The following is a 26,752-nucleotide window of genomic DNA, read 5'->3' on the forward strand; positions in this document are numbered from 1 at the left end:
ACGTTGTGTGGACATAACGCAAAAACATTTTAGATGCGCTTGAATGCTTGAGTTGATTGCGCAAACTACTCAAAACCACGGTGGATACTAGTGAAACCAAAGAACAGAGGCGAATTTGGAGGTGGCACACTGGGATTTCAATGGGTTTGAGAAGGGTGTGTTGGGAATAACACAAGACATGTTACCTACCTAAGTCATCAAGTTATCACCGGTACAAAGCGATAATAAATACGTTCTAACTCGGAAATGATCTTGTCGAGAAATGCTGTACAGTTCAGAAAAGAAAACATTCACAAATGGCATGGGTATTCCGAAATGTTAGCACTATAGGAGATGATCAACACCGAAACACATCGAACGAACTGCTCGATTGAAAGAGTAGTGCCACCAATTCCCGCATTAGCGGAGATTTCCTTCACTGCTGTTCAGCTACCCACATCTGAAAGTTGGCTTTAAGATTAGAAAACCACAACTACGAATCTCCCACAATAGTTCTTCTTTGCTGATGAAGCAGTTTATCAGTGATTTGGGGTCTATCAGCATCCAATAGCTGTCACTACGAATAATGTTGCCACCTAGAGTGCCAAGTCTGTGTGGATGTAGCTTCGCTGTACAAGACAAACATACATTCGAAATCTGCTTCCTACAAGCCAAAAATCGTCATTATCAGGCAAAACAAAAACGGCTAGGACATACACTGAATCCAGATGACACTCGCACTCGTTCCATGACACGACGAGCAGGACCACTTGTCAGCACAGGATTCAAAGCCATCAGAAAATAGCCATCAAGAAAATCTGTCAACAGTAGTTGCTTAGGCACTGCTCGAGTAAGAACGAAATCAACTGCTCATTTGAGAAGTAGCACCGAGAAATGGTGGTAATTAAGCAGACGTTTAGCCGTGGTAATGGGGTAGTTTCGCCCAAGCAAGGGCCAAATTAGATATCGGAGCAGCTCACCGGAGGCCGACAGTATGAGGCCGCAAAAAGTGAAATCAAGTGTTATGGATGGTGGGGAAATTTCGAAGTTTCATTTGAGATTTCACATAACAAGTAAGGTGAGTATACGCTGAGAGGCGTCGCACAGTTGCATCAACCTTATTGGAAATCACCAGCACTGTACAGCTTAAGAACCTTCCGATCACGATCCGCAAGGCGATTGCTTGCACCAGGACAGAAGATACCATACCTCTATCTGATGTGATGTTCAACCACTGTTCAACCAAATTTAGATCCCCACTCCCAGAATCGATTATCGTCAGCGGTAGATGAAAAATCTCAATAAACGAAGCTACCGAATGGAAACGACCCTTTTATTCAAACTTGTTCACAGTACTGGGCCATAAGGTTTTCGACCTTCCTTCCACTTCCGAACAGTTCAGCGCTCAATGCGAATAGTAGCCTAATCCAAAGCGGATAGGCATTTAATACGATAACCCTGTAGAGAGACCGGTCTCTCGATCACCACTACTTTTGTTGTCAGTCTTCCACATATGACTGACGAGCTGTTAAAACTGTAAACCGCGGATACCTTCCACGTCATTTGATAACCGATCGCTCATAGCGGGTTCCAGGGTTGTCATACGAATCAGGCCTGACTATATATACAGACATCTGGAACGGCTGACAACTAAGCACTTACGCTGAACGCTTCCCTTGTTCGGACCATGTGACGTAGTACGTGGATCACGATGGCCAACAACCGTTCATCAGTTAACTCCAGATCGATGATAAAACCTTGCCATTTTTTTGTCAGAACTGTCAAACACATGATAGCAACAATCCGTGAACATGTGCTCCGGTCCCTCCTGACAAATGTCTCACTATGTACCCATAGAGAAGGGCTCCGAGTGTGTGCTGGAACGAGTCACACACGTGCAACCGCAAAGCTGCAGGCCGACACTAAAACCAATCCTTACTACACATCATGTCTGGTGGACAACTGGTACAACATAAACAACCGATTAACCGGAAGTAAGCACACATCCGAACAAAAATATGTATACATTAAAGTGGAGCGTGGCGCGAGACCCCATGACAGATCCAATCAAGGTAGCACCACAAATTTAGACCCTGGAACATTCACCCCTCCGATCCTAAGAATATTTTGAACAATGGTGACCAAATTTGGGTCCAGGAAAAAGGCATTTCGACGCACTGCATTTTGAACACAGACGAGAAGTTCACTTGATTGTCAAAAAGCTGAAAGGGTGTTTGAATGGAAGCTTCGTGTAGGGATACGTTCTTTTGCTTCTCCTGCAGTACGAGGACGAGGTCAAAGCATTTAGAACATTTTCAAAAGTAAGTTGTCCAGGTCAATTTACTGCGTCCGACCATCGTTGGTGATCAAAATAACTGATCAAACTAACTGCTGGGACGCAATTTGGACCAACACTGTTACAACTAAATTTCCGGCAAACTTTCGGCTATCATTCATTTCGTACAGGGCGGTTCTCCCACTGAAAAGTTTGCTCTCAGTAATGTGAACAACGTTCGGTTGCATAATATTAGTGAAGTCCTACAGACTTCATTCTGGAAACACAGACACAGAGGGTGTCGGAACAAAATAAAACGGTGAATGATAGGATAAAAAATAAACGCACTATCCGATTTACAGCCACTGAATAAGGGGATCACAAACAAAATAGTCCCCTCCTTTACAAACTAAGGTGGTGTTGACGAAAGACCAGGTTGAATATCAGCTTAGTCTCCCGTTTATGATACTCTCTAACCAAATGTGCTGCGATATTCGAGGTATCGCGGTATGTCTTCTTGACGAGGCGCACCACTCATAAGGCTGTTGCTGAAAAGTTTTCTGAAACCTCATAATAAGTGCGTTCCGTCCCCCCCCCCCGGGTTTAACGAAGATCACTCATCGAACGGGACGCTGGTCATAGTGTGAATAGTCTCTTTTGGAGGGAGAAATACCTGCTTTTGGATATGGAAGCAAATAACGGTAATGCACAAATTTAGATTTTTTCATGTTAACACAATGAAGAACTATAGTACCAGGGTAGGAATAATACGGTTTACCTCTGAAAACATCTCCTGAAAAGGCACCATAAAACTGAAGTTGAGTCATAGCTTATGTCTGATCGATTAGTAATTTTCCCACCTCCACAGTTACCATGACCTAGTTCAGTAGATTTGTGTTTGCACGTTTCCAACATAGGAAGATTTTATCACGTGGCCAGAAATAAGCCGCAGTTCCAAAAGTACGAAATACGCATACATCGTACTGATTTACAACGGTGTCCGGACTCAATTTTTATGCCCGTGGACACAAGGCACAAGGGTTTATTCATGTCTACATCTCCATTAGGGAAGAACAACCATTGGAAACAAGTTTCCAGTGTAACAAGAGAACTTCTTATATAAAGCGAGAACTAATTCTACTTGAAAACGAAGAATTAATAGTTTTGGGATGGCGAAAACAGTCAACATTTATGGGTTGAGTCAGCTGTTGCAAGATCATATGTTAACAGAAAATTAAAGAACGGAACACCTCTAGGACACGTCCCCGGAACAGTTCGCACGGCCTCATAAATCCGGACACGGTGGGTCTAACGAGGTCATCGGTTTCCGTAATGACTATCTGAGGACTCCTAACCACAAAGATTGTCAGAGTTCTGATGAAATCGATTTACAGATGACTGGAATTCAAAACCAGAACGACTGGTGACCCACCAAGACCGAATTCGATTACATACTTGAGGAGAAACCAAGTACTGTGGACCATTCAAATCAGAAAACTAGATTAGCTGTAACAATGGGGAAAATGTGTGGCAATCTTTCTATATTGTATAGCTATAAACGAGCAGTTTGCGATTTTTCCGCAAATCGAGAATGTCTTTCAAAGCTTCGGAGCGAAAACATTCAAAGATAATGTGTAATGTGCACAACGTAAAAACTAAGTCGAAAACACCTGCGAACATAATATGATTACTTCTTTATGGCGCATAAAGTTCACGCTAACTTCAACTGGCATGCACTGATAAACGAAAACCGGTAGACCGCAAAAATGGCAATACAATCCCATCGTCATCATAAAAGATAGCATCAGTGTTGTCAGTGATGCTTCACTGCTGTACAACCATAAGGTTGGTCTTATCATATTTAAGACCTCAGAATGAAAAGAAGAGGAAAAGAGTGGGTGAGAGAGGAGACCTAGTACTGGCCTATGTCAAGCGTTCTGAGGTATCTACATCTCCAAGCGCTCAATCGGACAATCTGGAAAGAAACTGACGGCACGAACGCCACTGATATCGATTAACCGTCATTTCCTGCAACGTCTCCAGCCAAGCATAGGTAGGGTCACGAGGACCTCATCCTGGAATGGGTAAAACACCAACAACACCCAAACTCTTTGTGATCTCTTTCACGCCTTCCTCCAAGTCATGCGCTGTCCACCTCGCGGTTTGCGCCAGGGAGCACGGAGAACAACACTCGTCTCGGTAGACGGTGTTTCCGCATAGCCGAGCCACCGTAGTCACCGGGGCTGGATGCTTTCCGCGATTGAAGTACCTGACGCACAATCAAATACCCGTTTTATAATAACCTCGTTACTAACACGCTGACGCCATCCAAAATCAGCCACGCGTCTGAGGCATCGATGGTCAAATACCCGGAGGCGCCTCACATCATCTATCCCCAGAAACCACGTCTCGCACCCACACAACAGTACAGCCCTTACTGTATCCTGGTACACACGACCCTTAAGATTTAGTGATATGCGTATATGGGGCCACAAGGGGCGAAAATTAGCAAACGTGATTCGAGCCTTTGAGATTCTCGCACTGACTTCACCAGAAACATTTCGATCAGAGTTAATACAACTACTGAGGTATGCAAAAAAGATTTGCACAATCTCTAGTGATTCCGGTTGAATTGTAGGGGGTATATTCGGAGACAGCACGTTCTAAAGCGTGATTTTGAACTTTGAAGGTGTAAGGCGCATGCCAAAAGATGGTACGATGGTGGTCAGTCTATTCAACAGGGATTGTGCTTCGCTTTGGTCTTTAAAGAGGAGAGCGATGTCGTTCGCCTACTCCAGAATGACAAGGCTCTCATCAGCAACAATTTGAACACCGCGGTTTTGAAGAACTTCCAGCGTTCACTTCATTATTTCATCAATGATGAAGTTGGACGAGGATGGAGAGAGTGGGACAACACTTTTTGTAGAGAAGCTTTTGGAGAGTTCACCATACATTCACAGGCCCAGAAGTATGTGAATATAGGGATCGGATTGTGTTTACAAACCTCTGGGGCATACCCTGTTGAACAAGTGTAGTTAACAACACTGATCGATCAACAGAATCGAACGCACCCTTGAAGTCAAGGAATACCAAGATTGTGGGTCGTCTGTACATGCGGCGTTGCTCTAACACCTGACGGAGTGTGAAGATGTGGTCAACGCAGCCTCTACCCGGTCGAAATCCCGCTTGATTCTCACGAGTCGAAGTTTCGCGTGCCACCGTAAGACGGTGAAGAATCAGTGACACCAGAAGCCTTGTCACAACAAACGTCAAACTGACACCTCTGTGGTTAATACATTCACTGCGAGCACTACTATCCATTCACTCCGGTTGTTTGGGATAGTCTGTTTCTCCCAGATATACTCAAATAGGCTAGACAGGCACTGGCTGAGGAGCCCACCGCCAGCAGGTGAAAGGTCGTCAGAACCAGCGGCACGATGACGCTTGAGTAGATAAATACACTCGGACACTTCCGAGACTGAAGGCCACCTTTCTGTTGAGGGTAAGGATTCTGGATTGGAGGCAGCAGATGGCCAGCTGAATCGCTGTTCAAAGTACTATGCCCAGCGGTTCAAATGCTCTGCTTCGCTGCATACTAGGGAGTCATTTTGATCCCTGATTATTTCGTTGACAAGAGGTTTCCAAGCATCAGTCGAACGAACCAAGTGGAACAGCTTGCGGCATTCTTTGCGTTTTCGGTTTCTTCTGGAAAACCATAGCCATGTGAACTGCACAGCCTGCAAGCCTGTATGCGTGAAGAGAACCAGGATCACCAGCCACCTAGATACTCCAAGCCACAAAAAAGCACCGATGAGCTACCCGAAGTAAGTTTGTTCCTACTTTTACCCGACGCCCTCTCGAATCTTTGGAAAACAGACAATCGCCTTAGATCACTCGATAGAAAGGTCTGGAAACGGAGCTACCGAAGCAGGTGTGAGAAACCCTCAGAAACGAGGCCTTGTAGCGACCCAGTCACCCACACACTTGACTGTTCAGCCCACAGTCGCTCACTGGATCACTAGACGTGTCTCCTTTTCATGCCCACAACCACGTCACATCAGACGTCGATTGTCTGCACCGTCTAGTGAGCGTACCAACCACTCACGTGCTGACGCGCCCACGTACGCGGAAACGGACCTACATATAGGAAAACCGAAAACAGTCAGCGCACAGACTCGCGCGCGCGCAGGGAGCAAGGGGTCAGCCAAACACTCCAAGTCCACGGACAATTATGGAATACGTGTAGCAGCCAAACTGCGGAGGAAACACGTCCCCGATGTCCGGACTTTCACCAAGGGACTCTCACATACGATAAGTTCCATGTTGACTTGCTCCACATTTTATATTGCTCTTTATTTTGTACATGCTCCAAATCACTCCTGTAAACAACTGTCAATCACAGTTAAAAACAATTATTAGTGCATACACCTTCTGATTTGTATTATGGCTATCATCACCTGTGCACTAATAGCCTCTGTAACGAGTTCTTCATGCCACGCAGAGGGCGCCATTCCATCAGATTTACATCGACCCCGAGTGAAAACTTCAGAGACAGCGAAACCGATAACTTGAGCAAATTACAAATCGCTTGTCGGTACGAACTGTGCAGAATTTAAGCAAAAAATTTGGCATCCGCGAAACGCATAGCTCGTGGCAACTATAATGTGATGGTTCATAGATATTTTAAGGAGACGTTCTATCCCGTCACATTCCAAAAGATCTATCACAATGCTATGCGAACCTGCAGCATCGGTAATCCCCTCCGGGAAACAGAAATGTCAAAGCCTACCCATAACATAGTCAGACATGGATCCGTTTACACAGTGCCGACCGATTGAACAGGTTCGATCACAGTTAAACGCAGTTTATTTCAGTGAGGGGTATTTTTAAGACCACTGCCACGACTGAAAAATAGCGATAACTCCGTCACCACCACAAGAACGAACCGAGGAAACTTACATTACCAATGGGTAAACGAAATGGTTTTGAGTCTTGTTAAAATCCGACGGTTCTAATGCCCAATCGCTTACCCTAACGCTGGAAGTAGATGCTTCATGAACCATACAGTCATCGTCTCCTTGTCTTATGTGCACATCCAAAAGGTTCGCGCAAGTGGTATGGTGATAAGTGCGGCACTAGTAAGAATGTAACTACTCGATAACTACGTTCAATTCGGATGGAAAATTGAAACTTTTTCAGTGAAGCCTACACAACTGCTAGAGAGTGAAGTTACCATCTGATACAGAACAAACCAGAAATACAAGGACCTGACATGATGGCTCAGACTAGCCTAAACATGCTACACACCACAATCAGTTAAAATGAGATGATACCATCACAACTAAGCACTGTTCTATATTCATCTCCCTCTAGAGTGACTATCACTTGGAGCACACCACTTTTAGGTGATTCCCTGAAATATCGCTCGACAAATGTTCCCCCAAGAAAGGATCATCCATTGGAGGATGTCGTTGTTGGTCGGTCTGGTGGATAGTCCATCAAGATCAATTCCATTGGTTTGGTTACAAGGAATACATTAAAACTTCCCAAAAGGAATCACAGCAAAACGGGGCATTTGGAATGTTCAGTGGGTTCCGTTTACCGGAAATTACAGCAGAGGTGCTGTGGGTTACTTCGAATTGGTTCCTCATTGTACGGGAATTTAGTTTGAACAGGATCAGTGAATTTGATTCCCCAGCTTTTACGCTACGCTGACGCCTGAAAGATCAACAAGCTAACTTGTTTGGAAGAAGAAACGATCGAAATATCAAATAACTAGTATGATCGGCTTCTGAAACCCGGAAATTCGACAATTTCTACTTGCTTCGTGAACACTGTTGTATTCTGAAGTATAGTACGTGTGCCATGCGACCTCCAAGAGAAATGTTGCGTACGGCTATATAAGAGTCCGTTTCTTATTCATGTCTTTACAGAGAGAGCTCTGTCCTTCTAAAGAGATGATTATTGGATGGGAAGACGCCAATTTTGGTCAGTATCTTCAAATAGCCTCTACAGGATGGAAGAACTGTACTACAACCATTCTCTCTGGAAGGACAGTTTGGAAAAGGAGAGAAAGCGGTTACTTTGAAGATCTTTCCTCTGAGAGATACTCTACCGACTGACGAGGCTTCGATAAACCAGCAAGATGCGGTTTCTTCCTTGCACAGAGTAGAGGCTGTAGTAGTGTTACGGGGCTAACAAGTGACTTGGAAATAATTTTGTCACAATGTGAGCAGTCAGTTACCAACCTGGGTTGGGATACGAGAAGCTTTCATTCTGGAGAGGAGCTTCCACAGGAAGAGAACATCAGGAGCGATTTTTATTGTAAGATGTGGGCTAATCTCCAAAAAGTTTTCAAGTCACACGGAAATAGAGTACACTGGTCTCAGTTGGGAGGCTATCGCTTTTGACAGAGACTGCGGTGCCTTAAACTGAATCACTGGCAATCACTGCTGAGACGTTTTTCCATGGATAATGGAACTGATCCTCAGTATATCACTTCATAAATGTCGTAGGCACAATAGATAATGCTTGGTACAACACATCCGATGAAAAAAATTGGTGGCCTTACGCCAGTCCAACTCAGGAACGATGACGAAAGAGGACTGAACGGCGCTTCGATCTGTTCACCTACTAGCAATGCCGCTTGGAATAAAATTTTATGCAATGCAGTTACCCATACAAATATGCATCAGTGGCTTATAACTAACCAACACAAAAAAGATCTCACTTCGGTTGTCTACGCAGATGTCAGCTTCCGTATCGCTTACACAGTGCTCCCTCCCTAAGGCGACCACCTCTACTGGGTCGTTTGAGTATCCTCGATTCCCTACTCTTGAGATCAGTTAGGGTATCAACAGTTTCTATCGAACATCGGTTATACTCCTACAATCGTCAGAAAACGTATGGTAGGGGAATCCTGACAACCCCTACTAGATTCTTCCGTGAAAACCAAATTGATTTGCAAATGAGTGTATTTCTCAAAAACAGTGTAATTTGGGTTCAAGTAGACCACAAGGTTGACGGAAACTCGGGGGCTGCGCCTACCTGATGAGCCCCAAGAAGGGCGAAACCAGTCGTGGGCTGTCGAAGAAGAGTTTTCAGCAACCTTGTGAGTAGTTTCCTTTATGAAAACCTACTAGATTCTGTTAATCTTCCAATGTAACACCGAGATCGCACAAGTCGCTCTGAACTACATCATTTAGACAACCTTCAATTTTTCTTTCTTCCAGGGGTTCTGCAGATGCGTTAGGCTGGAACTACGACAGCCGGTGATACAACTTGCTGAGTATTCCGTTTCGTTGTGCGTACATTGTGATTCTTCTGCCTTAGCAGGACCCACAAGCCTAATATGCTACATTTGCGATTTACGCATTTGCAATGTAGGTAAACAAAGTGAACAACCCGATTATATCTTCCAGTAGTCATGGTCTCGATAGAGGGTGAACGGGTCCAAAAGCGTGAATGAACTCGGTTGCTGAATGTTTCATTTTCTATTGATTCTGAAAGGGATTCTGAGGGGATCAGCCGCCATGAGGATGAGTTTCCCTAGAGAAGGACACTGTGGTAAGAACTGTTGTTTTCCTCTGAGTGAATGAAAAGAGTTAAGCGTCATTTGAATTGTGGTAAAACAAGAAAAACTCGTTTCTTATTTTTACGTTTGGTTGTTCGCAAGTACCTTTTGCCGTAATGAATAACTGGGTAACAGTTTTCCGTCAAAAAAGAGTTCAAGGTACCCAGTGACGCAATCTCCTGGTGCTGTGCATGACCATCAAGGGAGAAGTGCCAAACGAGATCCCGTGACCATGAACTCTTGTCTAAATATATTGGATGTGTCAAAGTATATGTCAGAATGAAGCATTAAAATGTTCCGACAAACTGGGAACACAATAACGCGTAAAATAGGCTATAGACTATAACAACTCAGTTTGAGTGACAGGAAAGAATCACATTGTTCGGGGGGTTTGAGCGACACATTACCATGGGAACGAATAGTGAACGAACACAGCGATCGGAGTGCTTGTTAGTCAGTCAACCACAATTCCAGGGTGAATCGATTAGTGGCAGCAGATAGCAAACAAAAAGCTCTTATCCTCATATCTATAATGTATATTGAGTGACATGGGAAAGGAACAAATATGATGTATTTTAGCGAACCGGGAGAGGGAGTGGCTAAAAATAACTGATTAAAGAAGGTCGTTGTACCAGAATCCTTATTTTATCCTCAAGACTGATAAGAGGGGCAATGAAGAATACCTGACTGTTGCCTAAGAAAGAGTACCTTTTTGAAACACATTTGGCAGCCGTTGAACGACACAAGCGAACAGAAGCATTCGGTTGTACTTCCTGGATAACGCTCTCCTTCATTTTTCTACAGAATATTTATGCACGCCACACTCTTTTACCGCAACGCGCCATCCTGTATTAGGAAGACATTTTTCAAAGTACCCAAAAAAATACCTGACTTTTTGCGGAGAAAGATCCCTCTCCACTTTCCTATAAACTGTATCCACCCGAAAACTTTGACCAACATAGTACGAGCAGAACTCGCCATTTCGAAGCTGCATCTCTGTTGGAAGTGTGCCACCTGTAAGTTGGCAACGGAACTGTAACAGCTAGAACCAGTGTACCCTTAATGCGTGGTTTACAGCTTATAAACCGAAATGGCTGGTCGAAATTTTTGGCTGAGTCAGTCCGGTGCAGCTGAAAGCTCTCTGCATTATGCTCACAGTATAAGTCGATAGAGACAGTCTACAATACAGATACAATGAAAAAGAGGACCCCTGATGCACTCTGAGCCCCCGCTCTAAGGTGTGAGCATTGGCCGGCGTCCGAGGTGTAGGAAGTTTCAACCAAGTATGGTAGGTTGAAGCTGACACTTTAGAACTGGGTACATTATTTTACCAGTTGAGCATCGAGTGAGTTGTCCGAGCGGTACTATAAGAATCTAGTTCAATACAACGGTGGACACTTGACTGTAGATGTACCAGACAATTCAACTACAAGGACATCAAGTGGTATTGTTCCTGTGTGATAATGCTCAGGCCAGTTGGAAGAGCTCGCAAAACGTGTCTGTGTTTGTAGTTTATTGTGCTCTACGTTTGCATTGTTAGTAACTGAAGCCTCACTCCGTCGTTCGATCACTGTTCGCTGGAAAATCTGTCATATACTGATCACTTCAATTACCTGACGCCAGGTTTTGCGCATGGAGCTCAAAGAAGCACTTCCGAGCGTGTGCATGCAAATTTATCGATCGCCCCATTAAATGACTCCATCCCTGGTGTACATCCCCCAGAGTGCACTGCCACTTACTACTAATCTAAGGATAAATGACATGCATCTGTCGAGCATAAAGGAAACATTGCACATGAATTCGTTAACATACGTGTCCCAAACACAGTTAGAGGACAAGAACAGCTCATACACACAGTATCGCATTCCATTCAACTCCGAGATAATTGATCAAACACCGCTGTTACATGGTTTTCCCAGTTGATCACATGTCATGGCCTGTTGTGTCCCTAATTTGCTAAAAAAAAACGTCATGGGCACTATGTTACGACATTTCCATTCCAACTCATGCATTAATCGATACCGTTCTCACCAACATCAATAAAGGTACCATGTAAACAATAAATATCGTTTAGGCGACAAAAGCAATGGGACAATTGATATCCCATAACTCAACATCATCACCGCCACCAGCATCTACCATGACCTGTGAGACAAAAGCTCCTGGTTGCAAACGCGTTCTCAGTGGGCGGAAAATAGGATACGGTCGACCGAAATTTGAGTGACAGCGTGTGCTGAAGGCGGGAACGGCATCGGTTGTCGTGTTATGGGAGTGCATAAAATTTATTTGTGCCAATGGAAACGAGTGGTAACGAACAAGTCGACGAATTCGATACCCAACGATCATAGATAGCCGCCCAAAAATGGACAAAAACCGGTTTCGGTAATCAAGGAAAAGCGAGCACTTACAGACAGCCAATCAACCGGAAAACCTCTGATGCTCTTCCTTGGACCAGGAGTTCGAGGTGATTCTGTGGAGTTATTCAGAGTGTTTGCTGTGGATGAGATCATTGGGTCAGTCTCCAATTGGTCGGGTAAACCACTCGAATTCACGGATGTTGAAGGCTGTTGGTTTTGATTTGCCCGCTTAGGGTGGCGTTTGGATTGTCGTTCACGCTTGGTTCCGAGGCGGGATGCGAGCTTAACGCCTGATTGCACCATTCTGTTGCGTGATGATGCGGTAGCTTCGTCTGCGGTAGGAGACAAACCACCCAAACTTTGTGGTATGTGGCCGTGTTTGAATAAATAGTGGGCCTACAAAAAATGAAAAAATCTGTTAATGCTTCCTGCTATTATAATAACATTCAATAAAAAATACTGTTTCAAAGAAACACCAATCGCCAAGGTATCGTGCGTACAGTTCATACTATCCAGAGTACCAGCTGACAGCGGTTCCATAACCAGCTGGAGTTTTCAATTCGGAATGCAAAATTCATGCGCCACGTATGGCCATCCAGTCAACGTATAACCCTCAAATTCTCAACAGTTTCCTTCCAATGTAGTACGTTCCTAAATTTGAAGCTGAAATATGCGACCAAGTTTGAGCTGATACTCGGAGAACTTAGGGAATACCGCGTTCACAGATGGCACGAAACACCGTACAGGCCCCTTCATCAGGACAGTCGATTGAACACACATCGGGGAGCAACACAAATGCAAGGTGTGTATAGTCACACAGTGACGTTCCCCGTCAACAACAAAGTGTTATCTACCATGCCATTCACCCTGCCGGTTGAAAGGACTAGGGGTTGCGTGTATAAAATTAACTGCAGCGATTGCATTAAGGTTTACATGAGACAAACTGCCAGGGAATTGCACACCAGAACTGGTGAGCATAAAAGAAGGATAAACAAACCACCAAGGAATGCAGAATACCAAACGCTGGCCAAAGACTCAGCGATGGCGGTACATGCCTTAGACACTGGAGAATGTGGAAGTTTTAAGACGGGGCTGCGATTCACACCACAGAGGTTGACAGCCGAGGCGGTGGAAATTACTAGGCATCACAGCGTGAATAGAATCAAGGGTGTGGAACTGGCGAGCATATGGAAAGCGGTCTTAGCTAAGCCGAGTTGACACGTGACTGTGTGGTTGTCAATCCACGTAGAATCATTAGCAAAAGACCGGGGGGTGGGGGTGGTGGTGGAAATCCCAACCCGACCGAAGGTCACAGCGTCCCCCTTACACAACTATCTTAGCACTAGCTCATCAACACAGACGGACAGTCGGTTCAAACGACGTTCAAGAGGGACCATCAAATGAACCAAACCAGAAGAACTAGAGCCTAGGCTGGACCCAAACACATGTAGGTTCCCCACCGACCCAACACTTGTTCACCCACCCTAACACACAAGAATCCCTCGGCCGACATCCAACAGACATTTCGCATTGACTTAGCTGATTGGTTCTTCTTCCGCCTTAAATCTCGACCAACCTCGGAACCTAGTCACTTGGCCTGACGAAGCTTTTCTGTCAAAAGCGAAACGTTGCCCAGCAATAAATCTACCGATTTTCACCAAACTTTTTCGAAAACAAGTTAAGCTTGTATTTGAACGGAAACAGTTCATCCAGGTTAGGTCAAGGATGACATGCACATCACAGCTGTTCAAGGGGAGCAGAAGAAACAGCTTTGGTTCGGAGTAACAATCGGAGGCGTTGTGACGAAAAAGGTTTATGGAATTTTTTACAGCCAAATCCTCCGAGTACAGTTCTCAGGAAAACAGCTTTCTAACGCTGGAATGTCACAAAGACCGTTCCGAATAGTATCAAGATCATCAAAAAGTTGGATGAGTTCCCCCTCAACTGATCTTTAAGCATGTCCATCAAAGAATTGGATGGTCTTCATCTTGGAACACATGCAAAATGAGAAAATTCTCTTAGCCACAATCCAGCACGAAGTATCACGGAAGACCATTAGTTATGGGATCAGAGAGAAGAAATTGATACTCCGTAATGAAACAGATACAATCTTAGCGTTTGTGATGGGTTGGCTTCAGACTTACGCATCTTCCAGAAACGAGGAATTCACACACACACACACCACATCACGAAGGAGACACACACCACATCACATCACGAAGGAGAATATGCTGGTTCAGTGATATGTGAGCCATAATGGGCTACACTGGGTAAAAAATAAGTGATTCGTGTGTAACGACACATACTGAGCACCGTCGTGCATCTTTGCTGAGAGCAAGCTAAGACATTCTAACGTGACAGTGCTTTAATCCGGTTGGTGCAAGAACGATTGCTCCCCCGAAATACTCCGTTAGTAAACTGTCCCACATATTGGAACCCGTTCGAAAATGTGTGGGAAATGCTGGCGAGCCACGTCAACGTTGCATGATCCTGCTCTTCGGTTAAGGTTAGTAGACAAAAATGCAAAACTTATCAAAAGTACGCCAAAACGCCATCCCTTGGTTTCCAAGAATACAAAGCTCACATACATTGGAATAACTCTATTTTGTGCTTATTTAGCACTTTGTCCCTTCCCAACAGAAAGCATGATTGGTGAAACACACCTATTTGCACACCAATTTAGTTTCAATGGAAGACCCAGCTGAAGCCCAGATGATATCCTTCAACTGGACGTGCTGCACAAAGACCACCCATGTTTCAGTTGCAACATCGTTCGAATAATCCAGTACACTGCTGAAAGGTTTTCAACAACCATACGGGTAGCGTGTCCCATGGAGACAAAATAACATGACACTTCATCAGTTTTGTCTGGATCGAGTCAAAAATTCATGCGGCTACAGCAATAGGTGTGTTGTATGACGCGTTCTGGGAACCTCAATATCCTGTAAGTTTAGGCGGAGTGTAGAGAAAAATCATTCGGTTGTAGCACCCTTTCGGTCCCTAGCTGTCATGCCACACGAAGGAGGCACGAGGGCTGGGATACTGCCGGGTTGCCCAAGCCTAGACAGGGGAAGTCGAGAGGCAGAGGTCGGATTCGAACCAACGGACCTTCGGTCAGTAAATTCACGCTCTAACCACTTGGGTCATCCCGCCCCAGGCGGAGTGCAGGATGAATAGGTGATCGGAATAGTGTTTCCACAACTATGAAGCCTAAATGATGGGACTATTGTGGAAACCACAGTAACCGTTCAGACCGTTGGGAACATAGTTAGATGTAGGGTCAAACAAGAAATATGTTGGTTCGACTTTAGAACTAGTACCGGCGAAACAACTGTCGAACAACTGCCCACCCCCCCCCACCTCCTTCTCTTAGCGCATAAGAAAATGTACCAGATAGATGGCGTAGTGTAGTTTATTGGCTAAAGCATGATTCGACTTTAGAGTACCGGCGAAACAACTGTCGAACAACTGCCCACCCCCCCCCACCTCCTTCTCTTAGCGCATAAGAAAATGTACCAGATAGATGGCGTAGTGTAGTTTATTGGCTAAAGCATGATTACATAAAAAGTTGTGATGAGTGGTATTGCCACGACTAATTTGACGAGTGAACTAAAGAGGGAGATTGCGGTAGACACATGCCCATCCAAGACAGGAAGCATATCTAGTCCTTACAGGAAGCAAAAATTTAAAAGGAACTCCCTCCACTGTCAGACACTGCCACAATTTCCGAGGGTCAACGGAGTTAAAAGCAAACCGGAGGTAGAGAACGACGATCATTGTTGGTCGTCGGAAGGATGGCGCAGCTCAACTACGTGTATTGTCGCAAAGTAAATATGTGGTCGCTACAACCACGGCCAGATTGAAACTCATTTCGGTTCTCGCGAATGTGATTCTCCAGATGGTGGACGAACCTTTGTAGGGATTGTACCAGACAGCAATCTGGAAGCTATGACCATTAGACTGGCTGTGGTTTCGACCGACGTTCTTGCAACCTCTTTGTATATGGAAATCAATGTGGAGGCGCCCCATTCTGTTAGTATTCTGTCTTCATTCGAGGTAGTTTTGAGTAAAGTCGTCAGGTCAGCCACACAAGAAGACTGCAGTATGATTACCACCTGGGCCAGATGCCTAGTTCGGTTGAATCAATTCAATTGCTTGCTGGATTGTCCTGTCGATGGCGAAATGGTGTCGACCGTTCCACTCAGGTTCATTCGGTCCTCCCAGAACTATACTCAGTAGGAGCCAGCTGAACTGCCCTTCAAAGTGATCAGCCCACCGTTCGAGACGATATTTCTGTGAAAGAAGTGAGGTCACAACCTTTTCGGAGATCGTTTCACTAAAGCCGCGGAATAGATGATCGGATTAGTTAGGATGCGTGTTTTTTCGTTTCTTGTTGGAAACGTCCCCGTTTCTCAGGCCGTCGCTATTCACTAGTACTCTGTGTCAGTCCCTAGGCTCCTGGTCATTCTGAATTAGGTGGATATGCAAGCCACCGTGTGTCGCTGGTATGGGTCTCCTGACATCAATGAGCGCTGCTGATCGTGATGATATCCAGTATTCATCGGAGTACGACCTCAGGTAGACGGTCTCGAAGACTGTAAAAATGGCGTTTCACATATTCTCAGTCGTCATCCAAAGCATTGTTATCGTTGTCGCCGTCGAGTTTTGGAAGCTTTTCAGCCAACCCAACTCCATGCCGTTGGGCTATAGAGACATGTAAGTTGTGAACAGAATGGTCTTGAATCAACAGGCACATTGCGGGACGAAAGCGAATGGATACGCATGCACGCAAAATGCCACGATCAGAGTCAGGTGGTGTGCTCATAGAATGAATGAGATTCTCGAATAAAACTCTCCACTGGTAGCTGATCGCCACTTCACCCAAATGAGCCCACTTCTGGTTTGCAGTTCGTGGCCTCCATGTAACACGGCATAAACGCTCGTGTTGGCTAGGAACACATGACAGCCAATGGATAAGTGAAGAAGTCGCCCTCCATTACCTGCACCGAATCGGCCGCCAAGACGGACTACCTGTGAACTTGGTACCTCGGTACAATCCCTAAGCTTGCACTTCTCTCTGTCCGAAGCAATCGTGATACATCTCGAAAGCTGCCTTTCTCAGTCCCCCAGTTGCTATCCGTCGGAACGTATGCGGACACTGTAAACCAACACCATTTACCACGCCCAGACCTCAAATCAGTCAGACAACCGAGCAGCGCAAAGATGAGGATTTACTGAAATTCTGTTCCATAAACGAGAGTCGACCCTGGAGCCAAGCATAAGTCCCACGCCGTGGACATCAAAAGCCATTGCATCAGGACTGCCAGACACCTGAAGAGTAAATTGTGACCCATCAGTCTGACTCACGTGACTGCAGGGAGCTGGTCTGGCCCGAGGGTGCAGAAAGTAAATACATACCGGATTCTTGATGCTGATACCATCAACAAATGAGTTTGGAGTCGCATCGGGTTCATGGTAAGGTTTACCTGTTTTTCTACCATAATGAATAACTAGCGAGAGGTTTTGGACAACTGTTGGACGATGCGAGTGTGTTATTTTTAGGGCCAACCTTTTCCAAGCCATTCTTCCACAATCGAAGGCAGTATCGCTACTTACACAGGTAGCGAAAGAAGTATGGACATACTGACCCCCTGAAGTAGATACTTTATTGCCTTCACACTCCTACCAGAGAACAGTACGACTTTACGTCCAGACCGTCACACAATATGGCTTTCCGCAGAACGGGGACTCGCTGTTCTTTGTCGGTTGCTCCTTTCTGACCTTCTTGGTGTAATTGATCCCAAGTGAACTGAATTACGGAGAGATCATTGCAGCAATACCGCTCGACCACCACAAGAAATCAGCGGATTTCTTTAGGTACCCGAGGAAATCCCGAGATTATTACGTGTAATTTTCGGTAACCCTAAATTCGGTCCATCACGCAAGCCAGTGCGAAAATTGTTTCATTTATTGATAGTGCGAGATTTCTGCGAATTCTCAATTGATATTTCGTCCTGTAAGTAAAGCAAATCTATGTTGAAAAACTCAGTAGCACCGTGCGCTGTTTCGTCCTTGTTGAGTATCACCGGTGGTGAACATGTCAACGGTAGGATGAAATCTCTGTTGAATATTACCAGATCTCCTCGCATCGCCATGTCCCAATAAGCAGCTCAGATGGAGAATAATTTCACTAGACATGCGAAACTTCCTTTTCGTAAGTCGTCACTGGTGGGGCCAATCAACAGGTGACCACGTGATATGGTTTCCGTAGTTGGGGGGTGAGTAGCGCTACGTTCTGTCTAGGTGAGAGTTAATCGCGCTACTGATTAGCCAAACGGCTAATTGTTTAACCACTGGCCAGAAGACCATGGGTTCGTGAGATAGGCAATGCTGGTGATTCCCAGCAAAGATTAAAGAGCTGTACAGTGCTTCCCGGTTTTTCAGTACAGACTAAATGAAATCCCTTTTGAATCACTGTATACTCATGCAGATAAACAAAACAAAACTACTTGGATCTACCGTTGGGACTAGATCCACCGAAAACTGTTGAAAGTGGACGAGGGAATTACAGTACATTAATCGGGGGTTAAATGATGTAATAGAACATACCCTGAGGCGAGAAGCCACACGAAAAGTGGCAGAACAGCATTTACACGCGAATCGACCGATCATCGTTCCGTAGCTTCTGTTATATGGGTTGTCGTATCGGCTCCCACGTAAATATGGGGAATCACGAGTGGTGCTGACGACAGGAGCGCGTTTTCGGTGCAGTCTCAATCGCTTCGAAAGTGACATGTTTCCCGAATAACCAGGATATGATCGCCAACAGTTTGTCCCAGTCGTGAACCCTGTGGAGCATGGAGCAATGAAATCATTACTGGGCACGGCTGCCGGTGTATCTGTCGCGTCGTCTGTCACGGAGTCCTAGGGAAAATGAGGGGATTGAGAAGTTCAAATTCTGATACTACTTACAATCGAACAAGTAAGCAAATTTTAACGCACCTAGTTCACGAGTAAGGCCTCACCCGAGGTATTTCAACAACGATTCAATAAGTAACGTAGCGGCTTAATCAAAGCACTCCTGTCGAATCCATTTTAGTACGTAAAGCCTACACCAACTTGGCCATGGTCTCACAGAGTTTAAGGCTCAATCAGCTCGAGATAAGTGGAATATATTGACGTACGGCAGTGAAGCACCGGTGTTGGACACTGATGTCACGCTGTCGATGATGATTGATGTAGATTTAGGAGTGTGTCAAAACAGTTCCAAAAGCAGACTGCAGTGAAGTAGTGGCGCAGAATGCCAATTGGGCAAAAAAGCAGGCCTAATGACAAATGAAAATATTATCATGCAGGACAAGAGTGTGAAAGACAATACTAAATGAGCCGAAATAAAATTCTCAAAACGTCTGGTGAGAAATTTCTTGCTCAAACAAGCGATACACAACCGCGTCCCATACAACCACATAGAAAATCTAAAAGGAGTATTGTCTTCAACCGATGAGTAACTGCCCGATTGCTGTCAATAACTAGAGGATTGAAACGTTGAAATAACTTGTGCATTCAGTGCGGCGATGATAATGCCTTGGTGACCAAGACTCTGGTAAACGCTCCTCGATGTTCAGGGCACAGCACAGCTGGTGAAGCGAAAACAGAAGTACGCCAAGTTTATGTGCTTCAGTGTGCCTGAAGAAGCACCAAGTCCACGCGCAGTGCACACCAACACGGAGAGCACCAAACATCAATGAACTTAGAGTTAAACTTCAAATTATTTTGGACTGTGCAATGGAACGTCCGTGCGCTGTCGTACCTTACCTTCGAGAACCTCAGTGTAGCAACTCAAAACCCGTTGAGGTACTGACTGGAACTGAAGCACAGAGTGGTCACGTGTTGACTAGACTACAGGTGTGTGTCACTTCACTGTCAGAGATAGTCAGCTTCGACAAGGTGTCGGGATTCGGGAAACAAGGAGGCGTAAAAGGTTAATTTCTGAGGCACTCAAAGTGATATGTCATAGGGAAGACGGATGCAAAGGACAAGGTATAGGGAGCAACACGAACAGACCAGAGATCAACTTGCTTCGAAGTGATCCGACAGTGTAGAGCTCAGTGTCACGGAAGACGTACGTTATTTTCAGTTCGAAATATCAAAATCTACAGGGGATCGGTTTAAAACTACCCACCGGACGTGGACTAGAGGTGCAACTTGACGAGTGTGCGTGTAACAACGACGCACTTTGGGCTGCAGACAATCTCTTTGCGCGCGACCGAAAGAAACGCTTGCGACGTTTGTTGGACTTCGCGCAGTGATCCTTCGGTTGGGCCTGAAACTGAGTCATCAATCGCTGAAGTGTGGACCGGAGGGTCTCCACTGACTGCGGATGAGAGAACTCGTCCTCGAAATTCGTATCGAAACGCTGGGCAACGAAAAAAAGATGTAACAAGGAATATGAATGACGACCCCTAAGTAGGGGGACTACACATCACAGATGCAAAGCAGTACGAAGAAATGATTGTTCGACCAAAGGGAGGTCATGACAACGGAAAAGTCAGCTAGACTAAACTTCTCAAATCGAAAATAATATGGTAAGCATTGAACGCTGTAGATTATCGAAAAACGGTGGACCTAAATTGGAATGAACAGGCATCTCCTGTCCACACACCCAACAGTGACCAACAAAAGAGGAGAAAGCTCACAAAGAGCGGTAGACACTCGTTCTGTGTAAGGAACTCCCATCTAAGTGACTAAACAGTTTTCACCATTCCAGAGCATGTCGCATATGCATACGGAATTATGCTCTGTTAACGTTACATACTCCACCTGTGCAGTCTCCACGATCAGCATGCTGGTAAGCCCCGTCAGTGATACAAGCTAAAGTATTCCATTTCTGGGCAACCCATTTAACATCTAAAAGGCATTACTGCGTTAATTGAGATTCCGCCGAATAACTTGTTAAAAAAACGGTGTGACAAACTGAGAAACTGAGCCAGTAAAGGTTAAGTGAATTGTCAGTTGACGAACTGAAAAGGAATCGAGTGGTTCATAGCGCCAATTTCCTGTCAGTCATATGAATAAATAAAACCTGCTAGGCCAGCCCGAAATAACAGATCGAAAATTTGCTCGTCTCCTAAGCAGGTCACGAAGGGGATAAACTGAAAATATGGGGGGTATGCAGGTTCCACGAAATATGCGGCTTTCAGTGTGGTTAAAAGACCCGTGCAGGTGAGCTCTCCACCACTTTGTTAGATGGTAACTGAAGACCTTCGTACGAATCTATCGGTAAATGGCTCACATTGGAGGGGGCGTGCATTCCAGGGCCATTGTCGGTTACCCAGAAAAACTAGGAATGATGGTCATGTATTAAAACAATCCGCTAAACCCGTACAATAATACCGAAATAGATTACCTTGTGTTTGTTCCAGCGAGGGCGAACAGCATTTGATAAGATCTGTGTGGAGTCAGAGGGATGTTCGGATTCTTTGTGACTGAAATATTAGTTAAAAATGACAAACTTGTAAGGAAGATGTTCTCACTTTCACAGCATACTGATTACAGTAGTCTGTCTAGATGCCGGAAATCAGTACCATCTGGAGAGTTCTACTGTTTCTGGTTTACCTCAACTACACATCCGCTAGTTGTGCGCAACCCGTAGGAGTTAATCCAGTGCACTAGTTGACAGTTGATTATATAGTTGGCTCCGTCCTATTTAGATGGCAAGCATCTAGGAATACAGTGTGAAAAATTTACCAATTCGCATCAACACCTATGAACCGAAATTACTGGGAAATGAAGTTAATGATATAAAGTGGACTAGAGCCCATGGCAGCGCTTCTTAAGCTAAATAGATCACAATGCATGAAAAGACAGTGCCACCAATCAGTACAGTATTACAGTTTCACCTCTATGGTACGACCATCATACAAAATCACCCCACCTTGTCCCATGAAGTGTATTTCAATCGTATAGTCTCTCAGGGAACAGACTGCAAAGCGCAGCAGGCAATGTGTGCTCGGTCCCTGGGGTTGGTCCTTCCAGAGGTAGACGGCTGTGTAAGCGTACTGCATACTTGTTCTGTGCCAGGGACCCCAATCTAAACTGCGTTCAATCAGGCCTGAATCTGAAGCTCAACAAGTAGAACGGTAGCTCCAAATATAAGTTTGCACGGTGCCAGATACTGAAATGCTTATTGGAATGGGAGGACAGCACACTTTCGTATTAGAATTATCACGACAAAACCACCGTAAAGCCAATCGGTAGGCAATTCGGTCTGAATCGATATTCAACTGATCGGATTGTTGGCCACAAGAACCAAACTCGCTTCAAACTACTTCAGCATTTTTGCGACCATAATAAACATTAATGAGTTCATAGATCCATGGGCTTAACTAAAATCGGTGTTTTGAAAAGCGGATAAATGAGAATACTAACTCCACCAAGCAAATTAGGATAATTCAAACGAAGGAGACATTCTTCCAAAGCTTCCTGGTTTTTCTTAGTAGTTTTATGCAACAATCAAGTGGTGTAAAATCACAGACGATTATTCCAATATTCATGGGTTGAACAACTCAATACGAAAATAAGAACTAGAAAATGTCGTGCAAAGAGCCACATATCAGGAATCTTTGTCCTCGTCTCCGATGAGACATCAAAGTAGGGAGACATCTCAAAGAAACGTTTTTCACTATGGAAATCGTCCTGAAGACGGAATATTGCCAAGGAAATTGCACCACCCACTAAGAGAGTAGAAGACTTACATACGGGTGGATTTCCCATCTTGATATTCCAAACCCATAAGCATCCGCACCTCAGCTAATAGGTCATGGAAATTAGTTTTGTAGACTACAAACTGGCCTCCACATCCTTAGGCGACATAAGTGAGGACGTCGCAAGGAGAACCTGATGTCACCCATTTTTCGACCTTGTAGGCTTATCACTGTTCCTGAGATCAATCCATCAGTAAATAAAATCGTGAACCTTGTACAGTAAACAAGCAATAAAATTGCCATCCTCGAACCAGAATTTCAACCGAAAGGAAGGTGTCATATATTGTGAGTTACAAAAACCAATTATCAACATTTGGAGATGGTGTCAAACAACAAACACCTGGTAAAACCGTGAGTAGGTTGCTCAACACGCTACGACCAGTGAGCAAACCAAGGTGCGAAAGGTAGCGCTGAAAACTGGATTGTCCACCAAAACTTACGTCTGAGAGATAGAAGATGCGTTACTGGCTTCTGACGGGTAGTCGTACGTATGATTGATTGCCCAGACTTCATTGCAGAATACACTCATACTCTGGAATAGCACCAGAGATTGAGGTGATACATGGAATTAGTGGCTCTTACCTTAGTAAGAGTGATTCAGGGCCGAAGTCATTAGCATTAGACTGAGTTCGATAACTTACAGCACCGTGGCTGATAGCGTAATACATCCTGGGTAGAATAATTAACACAATGAACAGGACGATATGTTTTACAATTTCGAAGGGAATGTTCTTCGTATAGACGTAATACAGTGCTCGGAACGTTGCTGAAAGTTCTTCGATAGCCGACGACTAGTTACGCCCTTCTTGGAGTTCATTAGGTAGGTACATTCCCTGAGTTTCCGTCAAATTTATGTTCTACTAGAACCCAAATTGCACGAAATAAGCGAAATACATTCATTTCTTTTGACGGGAGACTCGGCTGAAACCCAGCTGAATTTCTCATTTATTATGTTTTAATCCACTGGATGTGCTTTCCCACTTTCCCGTGACGAAAACTGTAGCAGCTAGAACCAATGTGCCTATGGCACACGGTTTATAGTTGATAAATTAAACTGACTGAATTGATACAATGTATAGTGTTGACGGAAACTCGGGGACTGAGCCTGCCTCATGAGCCTCAAGAAGGGCGAAACCGGTCGTGGGCTGTCGAAGAGTTTTCAGCAACCTTATGAGTAATGAGTTACGTCTGAGCAATCCGTGGCAATACTGGCCTTTCGTGCCAAACGACACATGAAGCGACTTGGCGCAGCACATTCAGTTGCTTAGGAACGCCATAAACGATAGATTCAACTGGGTTCTAGGCGAGTCTCCTTCAAAAACCCGATTGGCACGCAAATCAGCGTATAGGTCCAATATTCTTCTTACTGGTATAGGTAAGCGACGAATTATTTGGCTGTAGTTCCTTACCAAAGGATACCTGTCATACAAACCGTAAGCACGAGACTTGAACGGATGACCGTAGTTCGTAAAGCATTTCGTTATTTTCGACTTACCGGAAAGCTCTAACTCTGGTGATCGAAAACCCCAGAGCTGACGCATTAGCACAATGTTTCGCGTAACTGCAACTCACAAACGGGAAGCAGGGTGGATGCAGAAAAACGCTCGAACTTACCGACGAAAACTGTGGTAGTTGGTAAACAACGCCGTTGATTTGAAACACAACCCACAACGTCGTTTGAGAAAGACACCATCGGGTGGATAGTCCAGGTGACTCGAGTTCTGTAGTATCGCCCGCCGACGACTGGTCGCTACTGTAGAACCATCCACGACGGCCTGACATGGAAGATTCAACCGACCCCAATCAAAACACTCATGAGCTAAAAGCAGACTGTGGTTGGCGAACACACCCTGACAGCGCCAACAAACTGGTGCGATTGGTGTCACATGTGACTCGTACAAATGCTCTTCCATAAGTGGCCAAGTATTGAACTCCTCCCGACAGATCGGACAGTATAGGAGGGAAACACGGTTCGTTTGCGGCTGTGGTGTTTCATTTGTCGGCGAATGTTCAGACTGCAAGAGCAATGTTGGGGATGTGAAAGAATGAACGGAAGGATGTCAAGTAGTAGTCGTCGAGTTTCGAGAGGCCATCTGAGAGAACCTATCAAAAGTAGAAGTGATCTCTTTGAGTGGAGCAGTGAAAAAATTCTCAAAAATGCTATTTTCCATGCAGTCGATGGTATACCATTCCTCCAAAACGGCTTACTGTACACTATCTGCAAACAAGTGTTCCCTAACGAATAGTCCAGGTTTTTTCGTCTTGACGTGCTTCCGTCATCCGTCCATCTCAACAGTTATCACACCATCGATTTTGCCAGGCTGACCTTGCTTGCCGTCAGTTCATGGTGGAAATTCTTTGATGTATCCAAACTGGTTTCCCGTTCCACAAAAACCGCTAGCAGAGGCGCCCTAGAAGTTGCAAATTAGTAATGTTCCACGTTTTTACAGTAAATACGTAGCCAGATCCCGAACCGTTCAGCAGTGAGAGGCCTTCCTCCATTGGAATTCACCAGTGCGACGTTGACAGACAAACGGTCTCGTATGGCTGAACTTTTTGCTAAGATCCACTACGGTCCAAAGCAATCGTTGCCTAGTATTTGTCAGACTCCTGGTCCGCATTGGCATCCACAAGTAGTCATGTTGTTCTGGTTTACGCTCTGCTCAAAGATGTTGCGAAAATTCCATTTACTCCCCAAAGTCGGTCACGGCTTTCCATCAGAAAACAATTAAATGATAACACGGCTGAGTTGTCGGAGCTATGTTGTCCTGTGCGCTTTCATGCCATCATGCATTTTCTAAAACGTTCAACAAACTCAAAATAAATATTTAGGCACCGTACCAATGGTACAATGGAAATAATATCTGTACGGTCCACTGGCAGCGCACTTTGGTAAAGATGAAACAGCCTCAGCGGTCCTACGATTCCGTCATCGACTAGTTCCACTGGTACCCTAATATGCTATTATCAAGCGTACCCAGTGCCTTTGACCATTGTGCTATAGATCTGTTCTTGAGGACTTGTAGCCAAGCCACAAATCGCGATGATTCACTCGACTCAATCATGTCCCTAAACATGTGGTCAGCCTTCAAACAGAATAACGTTAGCCACAACAGTATACCCAGTCCTTCTAGATGAGATCGGGAGAAGGCTCTGGTCTTACATGTGCTTCACCAACTCATTGCAAACGAGGTTACCTACCACTCAAACTATTTCGCTAGAAGACGCCAAACCTGTTTTTGCCTTGGCCTTCAGGACATACAACGGGGGACCCCAAACTTCCATTCGCACATCAGATTGAAGGGACTGATGGATATCTAGCTCTAATGGGGGTAGTTCGCTGAAGTTTTTGCTGCAAAAGTGGTACGTGGACCGAGCTGAAAGCTCCTCTTTCAATGGTTCTAAATGTTTATATAAGTTTTGAAGGATCATCCCACACTGGCCTTTTTTGAGAGTTGGTATCACCAGAGAAGGATAATTCCCCATGGTATTGGATGGTTCCAAGAACGACTATTTCGCAGTGGTCGCAGTCAGAAACAAAGAATCAAAACAGTCAATCAGAAAAGAGCCGATAAATCTATTAGAGATCAGCCACAAGTTGCCAAATACAACTAGTTCCCGAGACCAAAGGCTGATGAGGTTATTTAGGAGGCTGTCAAAATACCCATTTCGTGGACTTCAGAGTCACTAGCCAGACTTTTCCTGCCCCAAAACTATTGGTCTACCTTGCCAACTAACTCATACCTCTTCATAATCCCAGAATTACAAAGCCTCGAATATATATATATATATATATATATATATA

At 44.8% G+C, this 26,752-nt stretch overlaps 2 protein-coding genes across 2 annotated transcripts in view; one reads left to right on the top strand and one right to left on the bottom strand.

Moving 5' to 3' along the window:
- Positions 1 to 1,003: 1,003 nt before the first annotated feature.
- T265_00816 (hypothetical protein) overlaps positions 1,004 to 26,752 on the top strand; it is a gene marked incomplete at both ends in the record, with an annotated part of 31,999 nt that continues 6,250 nt past the window's right edge. The window contains 5 exons of the mRNA XM_009164688.1: positions 1,004 to 1,057; positions 2,262 to 2,300; positions 5,974 to 6,078; positions 9,487 to 9,640; positions 12,418 to 12,549. Of these exons, the coding sequence (XP_009162952.1) occupies positions 1,004 to 1,057; positions 2,262 to 2,300; positions 5,974 to 6,078; positions 9,487 to 9,640; positions 12,418 to 12,549 (484 nt within the window). The remainder of the gene's footprint in view (positions 1,058 to 2,261; positions 2,301 to 5,973; positions 6,079 to 9,486; positions 9,641 to 12,417; positions 12,550 to 26,752) is intronic.
- The window catches only part of T265_00817 (hypothetical protein), a gene marked incomplete at both ends in the record, with an annotated part of 17,665 nt that continues 7,225 nt past the window's right edge, over positions 16,313 to 26,752 (bottom strand). The window contains 7 exons of the mRNA XM_009164689.1: positions 16,313 to 16,520; positions 16,870 to 17,133; positions 17,394 to 17,515; positions 18,794 to 19,108; positions 20,367 to 20,600; positions 21,591 to 21,669; positions 24,562 to 24,962. Coding sequence (XP_009162953.1) covers positions 16,313 to 16,520; positions 16,870 to 17,133; positions 17,394 to 17,515; positions 18,794 to 19,108; positions 20,367 to 20,600; positions 21,591 to 21,669; positions 24,562 to 24,962 — 1,623 coding nt within the window. The remainder of the gene's footprint in view (positions 16,521 to 16,869; positions 17,134 to 17,393; positions 17,516 to 18,793; positions 19,109 to 20,366; positions 20,601 to 21,590; positions 21,670 to 24,561; positions 24,963 to 26,752) is intronic.

This window comes from Opisthorchis viverrini (assembly GCF_000715545.1).
Source record: "Opisthorchis viverrini unplaced genomic scaffold opera_v5_8, whole genome shotgun sequence".
Lineage (NCBI taxonomy): Eukaryota > Metazoa > Platyhelminthes > Trematoda > Opisthorchiida > Opisthorchiidae > Opisthorchis > Opisthorchis viverrini.